Genomic DNA, 13,113 nt, shown 5'->3' on the forward strand with positions numbered 1-13,113 from the left:
AACTAAGCCCTGTCCACCCCCTTATATTGTCCAACCATTTGAGTCATTGGTGGCCTGGAGCCCTTTTGCCTTCAATTCTTCCTTCCAAAACTAATTTTGGAAATGAGAATTGGGCTCCTCTTTGTAAATGTCCAAAGAAAGCCAGCTTTCAAAGCAAAGAAAGCAGCTTTTCGTGATAGTGGACATGAGTTCTCTGTCTTTGTGGACCATAAAACTGCCTACTCCTACTAATTATTATTAAAACTTTGTGAGACAAAAATGAACGTAATTATGTTGAAAAAAGGCAGTAAATAACACAATTAATGTTAATGCGTCCCATTTAAACGTAAAATATTGCGAAGAATGCTAAAACAATTTTTTTTTTAAATCGTAATTATTTTCGTCGGTAATTAAATTATAATTTATTAAGTGACCCAGATGACATAGTATCATTTTCCTCTCTTTTAGCAATAAATCTTCGCTTTTAGCAATAAATATTACATTTCACAAGTGTTAAGTAATTTTAAATATCACTTGCTTTAACGGCGAAGGAAAACATCGTTAGGAAACCTGCATGCGTGAGAGTTCTCCATAATGTTCTCAAAGGTGTGTGAAGTCTACCAATCCGCACTTGGCCACTATTGCCTAACCATTCTCACTCTGAGAGGAGACCCATGCTCTGTAGTGAGCCGGCGATGGATTGATCATGATGATGATAAATGAATGATAAATAATTGCTGTAAATGTTAAGTTAACAAACACACTAACCGTGTAAAGAGGTAAGAACAGCTGGCGTCCTCATTTTTCTCAAAAATAGGGACATTATTTCGTGCCCCTTTTCGCGGGACACATTGTCCCCTGACATGCCAAGTGCGCGATGCTTGACATCTATTCACTGCCAACAGCAAATAAAGTATACCCTTTATTTACTGAGAGTGGTATTTTCACTTTTTTATCGTGCTAAAACACCCGAGGTGTTGGCGATGGTAACTTAAAGCTTAGTATGTTGAAATAATTTGCATTAAGCATAAGTACGAAGTCTCATACTGAGAGGAGACTTGCGCTCTGTAGTGAACCGGCTATGGGTTGGTCGTGGGTAGGGCGTATCATTTTTAGACTAGGTAAGTAGTATAACCAGTAGATAGGTATAAACTTCGCAAATTATTATTATTATTGACTGTGACTATAATAATAATTGTACTGAAAATATTCATATATAATTATAAGTATTGAGGAGAGAGAAAGTACCTATACTATTAGGTAAGGCTCAGCAGAAATTAAATATTTATTCGTTTCACGTGAAAAATTCTATTTTGAAATGAACTTAACTGAAACCTTTTAAAGCAAGACATCATTAATTCAGTTGGAGAGCGTAAAAATTCCTTAAATTTGAATGGATTTTCTATAGCTCTGAGCCGCCTCATATATTATTCAGTCGGCGTCCGTAAGCGTAAATGAAAAAGTTCCCAATGTTCAGTGACTACAGGAATACCACTAAAATGGTCGTACATCCCCAGAAAAAGTTTCAATCGATCCGTGTTTAACAAGTTTATTTCAGGATTAGTGTTTAGCGTGAAATAAATTGCGCACCTCTGTTAGGAAATCTTTTTAGGGTTCCGTACCTCAAAAGGAAAAACGGAACCCTTATAGGATCCCTTTGTTGTCTGTCTGTCTGTCTGTCTGTCGGTCTGTCAAGAAACCTACAGTGTACTTCCCGTTGACCTAGAATCATGAAATTTGGCATGTAGGTAGGTCTTATAGCAGAAATTCGGGGAAAAATCTGAAAACCGTGAATTTGTGGTTACATCACAAGAAAAAAATTAAAATGTGTTCATGAACAAATATTGCTATTTTCGACTTTTAAGATTGCTATACCAAGTGGGGTATAATATGAAAGGGTTTTACCTGTACATTCTAAAACAGATTTTGATTTATTTTTAGGCAAAATAATTTTTGATTTATCGTGCAAAATGTCGATAAAATACGATTGTAGTACGGAACCCTCAGTGCGCGAGTCTGACTCGCACTTGGCTGGTTTTTTGTACGTAAACTAGCTGATGCCCGAGCCGTGGATTTAGGTTTTCAAAAATCCTGCGGGAACTATTTGATTTTCCGGGATAAAAAATAACCTATATCACTCTCTAAGTACTCAGTAACTATGTACACAACCCATGAAAAAGTTCACGTTCGTCCGATGCTCCATTGCGACGTTAATAAAGTAACATACAATTATTAACAAACACACTTTCGCATTTATAATTCGCAATATGGGTAGTGATATAATCATCAATACAAATCTAACAACTGACTATCAAAGGAGTACCTACTTTGAATATATGATTTGACTTTGACTTTGACTTCGATAGTGAGGAATAGAGCAAGTGGGTCACCTGAAATAAAGCGATTACCGCTGCCTATGAACATTTGCAGATAGAACAACCGGCAATACGTTACCGCTTTTCAGGAATTTGTTGATCCGCCCCTTGTAGCCCCATGTTGAAATCTAGTGGAAACACAGCCGAAAGGATTTGATTCCACAGTTTGCATGTGCGTTCCATAGTTACTTTTGGGCTAAAAGGCTTTCAAAACTTTTTTCTACAGTATTCATCCCCACACATTTTTACTGAAAACATTGTGAAAAAGATCGCGCATTTCATTTTGTTGATATTTTTAAAGGTTTATAAATAAAATATTAAATACTCCACCTAAGTAGAGAACCATAATGAAAATTGACGTTATAAAATGGCGCATGAGAATAAATTAAAACGGTTTCAAGCGTTTTTAACGCATTTAAAATTGCTTTTACTTGTTTAAATATTTCGCTTTCAGAGCTAAAATGGATTGAAGTACATTTTAAAATAGTTCTTTAGCTGCAGTCGGGCTTTGATATAAACATGATGTTTTTCAATCGTTTTTCATTTAATGAAAGCGATTGCTAACGCTGATAACCACAAAGTGAATGAAGATCTGGCTTGGGGTCGTAATACTGAAAGCTTGGTTTTTATAAAAAAAACCCCAGCTTACCAAGACCTGTTTTGACTCAAACGGTTCATTTTCATACTGAATGATTTTACGGACTAATTTAAACATTTTTCATCTCTTCAAAGATGTTGTCGGTCTTCTAGAAGTTCACACAATGTGCTTATTCTTCTTTTGTTAGTTTGTTTTATGGTGTCTGCATCTTAGTATAATTTATGCGACAGCGCTGTTTCGAGGTTTTTCAACGCTTTGTCAATACAAAATCCGTAATGGAAATATTTTGTTAACACTAATTATTATACTTGGGCTGCTTAGCGAGCATAATTAACTGTGGCAATTTCTACAAAAAAGACAATATTTCAGCAAAGTAAAGGGAAGATTTTTTTTACTAAAAAAATTAAAGCTTCAGTGAGCAGCCTGAAATAGTGTCAAAAATGTATCACAACCAACCTATTTCACACATTCTAAGCGTCCTGCATCTTATGCGTGTTAACGCATATGATACAAGACATTATGCAGCACCCCGTTGGGGGTGGTGTCACAGATGAAAATGTTACATTTGTACTTTTTTTTATCTGTGACACCAACAAAAAATAAATGCATTTTCTTTCTTCCTTCTTTCTAAAAAATACTATCAATTATTTTGAAAAGATAACAGACTAGGTATTGCCACTTGTCTGTCTAGTTTTATAATAACGTGAGGTACGTTTCATGTCGGTATTACGTTCACAAAAAGAACATATAAGTACTTAGAGCAAAATATCATAAGCAAAAATGTCATTACTAGAAACTAAAATGATCAAAGGAACCTGCACGTATGAGCAACGTGAAAAATTCAAAGAGACAAGACACGAGGCACTGGTATGAATACGCCAGGGAAATAAACACGTCAGTGCGAGTTACACTCAGAATATAAAGGTGGATGCATACGTAACGTGGCAGATGGCTGCCTTTGCGAGTCGAGTTGCAATGGAAATAAGGTCGGGCGAATTGTTTTGATTTTGTCTAGTACCACGTCTTCTTAAAGTGGAAAGCTGAGATACCTACTGGTTTTTCAAAATTCTCACCTCATAATGCCTCTACCTCTTTTGATTAAAGCACAAGTTTTTCAAGCGTAAATTAGAGTCCTTGCCACTCTGTATTCAGCATATTTCGTATACCTACTGCCTTTACCATGTTAGTGTTCCGTAGGTGCCCATAGGGTGTGGAATTTGCATGTGTGCGGATCGAAGCGTTTCAATCGCGCCATCGAGCTTCCGAAAAGCAATTAAATAATATTAATACCCTTATTTCAGTAACCTTATTATAAATGCGAAAGTGTGTTTGGGAACTTTGATTTTCCGGGATAAAAAGTAGGCTATGTTCCCCGGGATGCAAGCTAACTCTGTGCCAAATTTCATTGAAATCGGTTAAACGGATGGGCCGTGAAAAACTAGCAGAGACACAGACAGACAGACAGACACACTTTCGCATTTATAATATTAATATGGAATATAGATGGGCTGTTGGACAGAATGGATTGTTTCAAAGCTTACCAAGTCGAGTGTTTAAAAATATTAAATCCACTAAAACCAAAGCCCGTGTAAGCTTGCGTTTCACAAAATTTCTACTCTTGTACAGCAAACAATATTTCGTGACATCGACAGTATATTTTAGGGTTAGCTAAATCTCCGGCTAACCCGGCCTTGAGCCCCGCTGCGCCTGTTACCGGGTTACCGGAAATTGAAACGAAAAAGTATTTTGCTGTAACTTTATTACTATTTTATCTTGTTGTGTATTTTATCTTGTCGCGAGATGATGGGCACGAAAAGATAAAAAAGATAGAAAAGATATTTTGTATCTTTGATGAATGTGCAGTGCTCAGACAAGTCGTGAAGCGCTTACGAGTTTGAAAAACCCAATATTGTTTCCATTTTTTTAAATAAAATAAATAAATACTTCTTCCGTGTAGAATATAGTTTTTTTTAAATTCTAAGTGTTTTCCGTTCCGTGTTGCCAGGGATGAAAAGAATAAATATTTTAGGGTTGGCTAAATCTCCGGACAACCGAGCCTTGAGCTTCGCCATGCCAGTTACTGGGTTACCGGAAATTGAAACGAAAAATTATTTTGCTGTAACTTTAGTACTATTTTATCTTGTTGTGTATTTTATCTTCATTCATTCATTTATATCATTAATCTTAAAAATATTTGCAGCGAAAAAATGTATACCTTTTTATCCATCCGGTTAATCAATTTGAAAAAAATTGATACAGTGATAGCTTGCATCTCGGGGACAGACATAAGCTACTTTTTGTCCCGGGGAATCAACGGGTTTCCACGGGATTCAAAAAATCCTAAACCCACGCAAATGATTTCACCGGCATCATCAGAACTGGTGCTTCAAAAAAATTATACTAACTTACCTTTGTAAACAAAAGTCTTAAAGAATTCGAGTGACTCTAGCATATTGTGAGCCGCAATTTATCATCCGTGGCCGACACAGTCCACTAGCACCCTTCATTGACGCAGCAGCCATTAATCAAAGCTTGTCTTTTGAAAAATCTGCAAGAATATCACATTGTACAAGTTTTAGCTTAGCTTCTCATAATAAAAAGGCTATTTTTACAAGCCTTCGAATCATGCTATAGGATGAAATTAATTTACCGGCATAGTAGGTATCATCATCATCATCGTCAACTCATTACCGGCATACTACTGAGCACAGGTTTCCTCTCAGAATGAGAAGGATTTGGCCATAGTCTACCATGCTGGCCAAGTGCGGATTGGCAAAATTTACACATATTTGAAAACATTATGGAGAACTCGTGGTATAATATTTCTATATGAATAATAATACTATGGTGCCTGTGATCATACTCCGGACCCTCGAAATCTTAAGTACTAGGCGTCTAATCTACAATCGGCCAGCGTGGTGGACTATTCTGAAAGGAAACCCGAGCTCAGAAGTGCATCTGCGACGGTTTGATGCTGATGATGATGATAGCACGTCCTTTTATAGTTTTTACTAACAAACAGGCACAAAAGCGCAAGTTCTATTACAGAAGTAATACTAGGACAATATCTTACATAATTCAAAACATATTTTGTTGCATACGGGTCGGTCTTCACCACCGCAATTGTGAAGCAATTTGTAAGTAAATTTACATTTCATCCAAACAACCGGCAAGGAAGCTTCGTCGGGAATAAAACAGGAGCTTATGTTAAAACTACAGCTGGATATCCGAGTCGAGGTTGTCTGACAGTCAGTCGTAATGCTTTCTTCAACACTTCACTTTCAAGAGACAGTTTATTTATTTACATCAGAATGTATTTTTTACAAACGAACCTACTGGCACGTACATCGATATCAAAGTCAAAGTCAAATAATTTTTTCAAAATAGGTAATAAATTACTCTTTTTGATAATCAGATGTTGGATTTGTAAGATATAGTGGTGATAATTACGCAAACTTAAAACTAGAGCTACGAGGCTTCCAAACCATCATCTATGTTTCCATAATCAATATATTCCCATAATCTATAAAAATCTCTAATACAATAAATGCGAAAGTGTATCTGTCAGTCTATCTATCTGCTGCTCAATCTGCTAGCTTTTCACGGCCCCTCCGTTTTAAACTCCGGTAACTGATTTAACCGTTTGGTACAGAGACATCTTACATCTTTTCTTTGGAATAGTTATAGGCTACTTTTTGGCCCGGGAAACGAAGAGTTCTTACGGGATTTTCAAAAAACCTAATCCTACGTGAACAACGATACAGAGATAGCTTAGGTACATCTGATAGACGGATATAGGCTACTTTTTATCCCAGAAGAGATCCCTTGAGATATTTAAAAGCCCAAATCCATGCGGACAAAGTCGCGAGCGACAACGCGCGGAATCAAATGCTATAAGGGTTCCGTTTTTCCTTTTGAGGTACAGAACCTTATATATTTGGTAAAATAAAAATATCTTGTTTAGTACATTTTCATGCTCGTCTTTCTCTTGAGCAATTGCGAGGCAATTTGTTATTGTATTTACCCAGCCGGGTCCCCGAACAACAGCGAAGAAAGCTTTGTTGAGGAGTTTATTTATTCTGAGCCTTGATATCCGGGTATTGCATTGGTGTTATTTTATTTCGAAAATTTAGATTTATTTAAATTTTCTTGGAAACGTTTCCTTTAAATATTTTTATAATAATAATAATAATAATAATTATATTATAATAATAATAATAATAATAATAATAATAATAATAATAATAATAAGACGCCCTGGACAGAAAAGTCCGCACAACTATGACTCTTTATCGCATGCACCACCCAAAATCGTCTGTGATGAGGTTGTATATCCCCCGGAAGTGTGGTGGTCGAGGCGTATTGAGCGTCAAGACCATGCATAACCGGGAGATAGCCAACCTCAGAACCTACTTTGAGACGATGAGGGGGTCCCCCATGCATAGAGAGGTCATAGAATGTGATAAAGGACTCACCCCACTAGCCTTAGCCCAAACCGAGTGGCAGAAACCGGTGGTACTTAGCACCTCTGACCGGGAGGCCGTATGGAGGGAGAAGGAGCTGCACGGACGCTTTTTTAAAGCTCTTAATGACCCACACGTAGATAAAAAAGCGTCTGTGCAGTGGTTGCGCTTTGGTGACCTCTTCGGGGAAACCGAGGGTTTTGTCTGTGCGATACAAGATCAGGTGGTCAAGACGCGGAACTACCGAAAGTACATTCTGAAGGATGGCACTCACGACATCTGTCGAGCTTGTCGCCATCCCGGCGAGTCACTCAGACATGTGCTTTCGGGATGCTCAGCGCTTGCCAACACTGAGTATCTGCACAGACACAACCAAGCAGCCAAAATCCTTCACCAAGAGCTTGCTCTGAAGTACGGTCTCCTGGATGAGAGGCTGCCGTATTACAAGTACACACCGGTGCCGGTACTCGAGCGCGACGGAGTCCGGCTCTATTGGGACCGGTCCATCATCACGGACAGGACTATTCTAGCGAATAAGCCTGACATCGTGGTGGTGGACCGGGCACAGTCGAGGGTGTTTTTGGTGGACATCACCATTCCGTATGACGAGAACCTCGTGAGAGCTGAGACGGAGAAAAAGCGCAAGTATCTCGATCTGGCTCACGAGGTTTCCGACATGTGGCATGTGGAGTCCACTGAAATCATCCCAATCGTCATATCTGCGAATGGGTTGATCCCAGTCAGCCTCGCTCAACATCTGAGGCGACTGGGGTTCCGTGGCAGTTCGCTCGCAGCCAGGATGCAAAAAGCGGTCTTGCTGGACTCGGCTAGGATAGTCCGCCGATTTCTTCACCTGTCGCCCTGACCCCCGGCCGTTTGGTCTCCCCTGCCGGGGTGTAACCCTCCGCCCGGTACAAATATGTATGTATGTAATGTTTATGTAGGTTTATTTATTTTTATGTATGTAAGTATATTATAAACTTTTTTGGCTTTTATATGTATCTATTTTGTACACGGGCGTGAGAGCAAATGATATATAATAATAATAATAATAATGGCCGTGTGGCACCGGCAGAGGAGAATGTTGCCACCCCTTCTCATCCCGTGGGTGTCGTAAGAGGCGACTTAGGGAATCGGGGAGCTGATTATTGTCAGCCAAGTTCCCCGAAATCTGGCGTGCTGGCCATAGAAACAGCCTCTTCGGGGATCTGAGTGGACCCCGAGTGATGTATCCACCACTCACCCCCCCCTTTTTTTTATGATGATGGAAAACAAATTAAGGAATGTGCGAATAGGGCCGCTACCTGGGGGTCGCCAGGGCGCGCCTGGAGCTGGCGCTGGGCGTAGCAGCATACGGGCCGCCAGTACCACCAGTCGACCGGCACCACCACCTAGCCGGTCGACACATCCATCATCCCCACCAGATGGCTTGGCTCCGACAGGGTCCGCCAGGGCCCAATCTTCGGCGCCCGCCGCTGGTGGAGTGCGCCGCATGAGATGGACGTCTCTCATGAACGAGAATGTCATGCGTGCGTACTACAGGGCGACAGGGGGGGAAACCGGACGGACTGGCTACCGGGCGGCAATGTACCGCGAGTTCCTGCTGCTCGAGCCGAACTTAACTGTCACGGAACAAAACCTGGCAGACCGGGCTCGGTATATTCAGCGTTCGAACATCTTTAACGCTACCGAGCTCGAACGATTGCGACGTGAGGCTGTTCCAGAAGTGTCAGCACCAACCACAGAGCAAATCGACTCCCAGGCGGTGCTTGCCCCTGAAGAGACGAATACCATCTCACAAGATTTGCCTGTGGAGGATGGCACCGAAGAAACAGTCTCCCTGGATATAGAGCGGATGAGAGGGATTCTAGAAGAGGCGATTTCTGAAATCCGGAGCGCTCCTCTAGAGAGTCGTCCGCGGCTCTCCCGACTCACGCTAAATGTAGCGACGCGGGATGTCATTGAGGCCATAAACAAAATGCTGCCTCAACATCTGGAAAGCAGCACTGGCCTGAGTGATACGGCTTCTATCCTCTTCGGCGCGGCGCTCGCCGTGCACCGATTTATCGGTGCCAAGACTCCGGGACCGGGGCGTGCTGCTGCTGCAAGGCGCAGTGCGGAACCGGCCTGGAAGAAGAGAATAGAACGCCGTATCACTCTGGCCAGAGTCCTCATTGGCAGACTGCAAAGCTTCAGGTCGGGCAACACTAGGCCAAGGATTGTGCGCTCTGTTGGAATTGCGTTTAACGGGTGTGGGGTCAGGCTGGACCAGCCCGATATTGCGCAAAAGCTAACAGAGCGCATTGACGACCTGAAGCAGAAAATCGCTGCATGGGGGAACCGCATCCGACGATACTCGGAAAGAGTCGAGCGATTTCAGCAAAATCGCCTCTTCTTGAGTGATCAGAAAAGGTTCTACAAGAGACTGGAGTGCCCAGCAGTCTGCTCTACCTCTCAGCGACCGGACCCGGCCGACCTCGTCACTTTTTGGCGGGGTGTGTGGTCGAGGGAGGTAGAGCATGAGGAGGGCCCTTGGATTGAGGCGATAGAGGAAGCATGTGCCTCAATAGAGCCGATGAACCCGATCGCCATCTCTACGGAGGATGTAGCTGGTGCAGTAAGGCGGGCCCCGAATTGGAAAAGCCCGGGACCCGACGGACTACATCACTACTGGCTGAAGGTTTTTTCGGTTTGCCATGCGACCTTGGCTCGACAATTTCAAGAGGCTCTCGAGCAGAGGACACTCCCGAGCCTTTTCACTACCGGGATCACTCATTTAGCTCCAAAGTCCACCGATACCACTGATCCGGCTAAGTACCGTCCTATTACGTGTCTTACTACCATCTATAAGACACTGACATCTGTTTTGAGCCTCAAGATCTCCCGTCACGTGGACGAGAATAACATCATATCTGGGGCTCAAAACGGATGTCGGGGCGGTAGTCGTGGTACTAAGGAGCTCCTTCTCATCGACTCCGTTGCGGGCCAACTGGTCAAACGCAACCGTCGGAATTTCTCCGCCGCCTGGATCGACTACAGAAAGGCATTCGACTCGGTGCCCCATTCATGGCTCCTGAGGGTCCTTGAGCTGTACAAAGTCGATGGTACAGTTCGAGACTTCCTCGGAGAATGCATGGGGCAGTGGAGTACGATTCTGTGTCTCCATGGCGAGCGGCTGGCGGATGCCGATGACCGGATAAGGATAGGAAGGGGTATCTTCCAGGGTGATTGTCTGAGCCCGCTTTGGTTCTGTCTGTCTCTGAACCCACTCAGCACTTTGCTGGAGGGTTCGGGGACAGGCTTTCAGTTTCGGAGAGGAGGGACAAAAGTGCCTCACCTTCTCTACATGGATGACCTCAAACTGCTGGCACCCAATGCCACCCGCCTGCAGGAGCTGCTGAATGTCACCACTGACTTTAGCAATTCCATCAGGATGGAGCTTGGGCTGGACAAGTGTGCGGTCATGCATGTGGAAAGGGGACAGGTAACTCATTCGGCTGAGATGAGTCTCGAGCCGTCCACCATCAGAACCCTCTCTGAAGCTGAGTCATACCGGTATCTGGGCATGTCACAGTCGCTAGGGGTAAAAGAGACGGACGTGAAACAGTCTGTTTGCGAGGCCTTTTTTGGCCGTCTGACAAAAATCTGTAAAAGTTATTTGTCAGGCGCCAATAAAATCCGAGCTTATAACGGCTGGGTCATGCCCGTTCTCATGTACACCTTTGGCGTGCTCAGATGGACTCAGACCGAACTTGACGCCCTGGACAGAAAAGTCCGCACAACTATGACTCTTTATCGCATGCACCACCCAAAATCGTCTGTGATGAGGTTGTATATCCCCCGGAAGTGTGGTGGTCGAGGCGTATTGAGCGTCAAGACCATGCATAACCGGGAGATAGCCAACCTCAGAACCTACTTTGAGACGATGAGGGGGTCCCCCATGCATAGAGAGGTCATAGAATGTGATAAAGGACTCACCCCACTATCCTTAGCCCAAACCGAGTGGCAGAAACCGGTGGTACTTAGCACCTCTGACCGGGAGGCCGTATGGAGGGAGAAGGAGCTGCACGGACGCTTTTTTAAAGCTCTTAATGAGCCACACGTAGATAAAAAAGCGTCCGTGCAGTGGTTGCGCTTTGGTGACCTCTTCGGGGAAACCGAGGGTTTTGTCTGTGCGATACAAGATCAGGTGGTCAAGACGCGGAACTACCGAAAGTACATTCTGAAGGATGGCACTCATGACATCTGTCGAGCTTGTCGCCATCCCGGCGAGTCACTCAGACATGTGCTTTCGGGATGCTCAGCGCTTGCCAACACTGAGTACCTATCTGCACAGACACAACCAAGCAGCCAAAATCCTTCACCAAGAGCTTGCTCTGAAGTACGGTCTCCTGGATGAGAGGCTGCCGTATTACAAGTACACACCGGTGCCGGTACTCGAGCGCGACGGAGTCCGGCTCTATTGGGACCGGTCCATCATCACGGACAGGACTATTCTAGCGAATAAGCCTGACATCGTGGTGGTGGACCGGGCACAGTCGAGGGTGTTTTTGGTGGACATCACCATTCCGTATGACGAGAACCTCGTGAGAGCTGAGACGGAGAAAAAGCGCAAGTATCTCGATCTGGCTCACGAGGTTTCCGACATGTGGCATGTGGAGTCCACTGAAATCATCCCAATCGTCATATCTGCGAATGGGTTGATCCCAGTCAGCCTCGCTCAACATCTGAGGTGACTGGGGTTCCGTGGCAGTTCGCTCGCAGCCAGGATGCAAAAAGCGGTCTTGCTGGACTCGGCTAGGATAGTCCGCCGATTTCTTCACCTGTCGCCCTGACCCCCGGCCGTTTGGTCTCCCCTGCCGGGGTGTAATCCTCCGCCCGGTACAAATATGTATGTATGTAATGTTTATGTAGGTTTATTTATTGTTATGTATGTAAGTATATTATAAACTTTTTGGCTTTTATATGTATCTATTTTGTACACGGGCGTGAGAGCAAATAATATATGATAATAATAATAATAACTAACTGACCCGCCCCGGTTTTACTCATGTGGTAATTATAAAAATAGCTTGGGCATGGAATTTTCAAGTGATTAAGTTTTAATATATTGTTGTTTTTCTTTTCTTTTCCGCATAAATAATGTAGTTTTGTGTTTGAAAATATTACAATAAAACTTAAAACTAGTCTTATCTAATTATGTACTATACAAATCATGCCCACGGAATGGTGTCAAGAATGCTGGCTGCATTTCCGCGCTGGACAGCCAGGCTGATCCGTTGCGCAAAAAATAAGCCAGCCCCTCTGTCACCAGATGAGGCTATTAATCGCGGTTAAATGTCTTGTAAAAAAAAATTACTGAGACTCCATGGCCCCAGGGTCTCCATGGCAAACGGAATAAAAATGTTAATTTGTCTATGGGGGCGATATAATCGCGAAGTGATAAAGCCCCGGCTAAAAATTAAGATTGAAAAAAAAACTAAAATAGTTGACTGGCTGACAAATTAATTTCTATATCTCCAGTTTCAGTTGAACTATTTTCGCAGGAGAACATCGTCCTAACAAAGGCTTTACGTGTTGTGCTGCCTCGTTAGCGTTATCCCGTGTTGTAGTTTTGTGCAAAATATCAGGAATTCTCGTAGCAAAACGTAAACTTTTACATTTTAGTCGTACATTGTATTGCAAATTGTGGCTTTTA

General features: G+C 43.0%; 1 protein-coding gene and 1 long non-coding RNA gene across 2 annotated transcripts in view; one reads left to right on the forward strand and one right to left on the reverse strand.

Annotated features, from left to right (window-relative positions):
* LOC138403373 (uncharacterized) overlaps nt 1-13,113 on the reverse strand; it is a 606,611-nt gene that overhangs the window by 491,792 nt on the left and 101,706 nt on the right. The gene's annotated exons all lie outside the window — the stretch shown is intronic.
* On the forward strand, nt 7,215-8,461 carry LOC138403368 (uncharacterized). Its single transcript, XM_069503665.1, has 2 exons — nt 7,215-8,060; nt 8,156-8,461. The coding sequence occupies exons 1-2, from the start codon at nt 7,234-7,236 to the stop codon at nt 8,244-8,246; spliced, it is 918 nt and encodes a 305-aa protein (XP_069359766.1). The 5' UTR covers nt 7,215-7,233; the 3' UTR covers nt 8,247-8,461.

This window comes from Maniola hyperantus, chromosome 15 (genome assembly GCF_902806685.2).
Source record: "Maniola hyperantus chromosome 15, iAphHyp1.2, whole genome shotgun sequence".
NCBI lineage: Eukaryota > Metazoa > Arthropoda > Insecta > Lepidoptera > Nymphalidae > Maniola > Maniola hyperantus.

Excerpts from the sequence above, each read along its gene's own strand:
- LOC138403368 (XM_069503665.1), top strand. The coding sequence starts at position 7,234 with ATGACTCTTTATCGCATGCACCACCCAAAATCGTCTGTGATGAGGTTG. Across the intron at positions 8,061-8,155 it reads GAGACGGAGAAAAAGCGCAA|TCAGCCTCGCTCAACATCTG; the intron begins GTATCTCGATCT and ends GGTTGATCCCAG.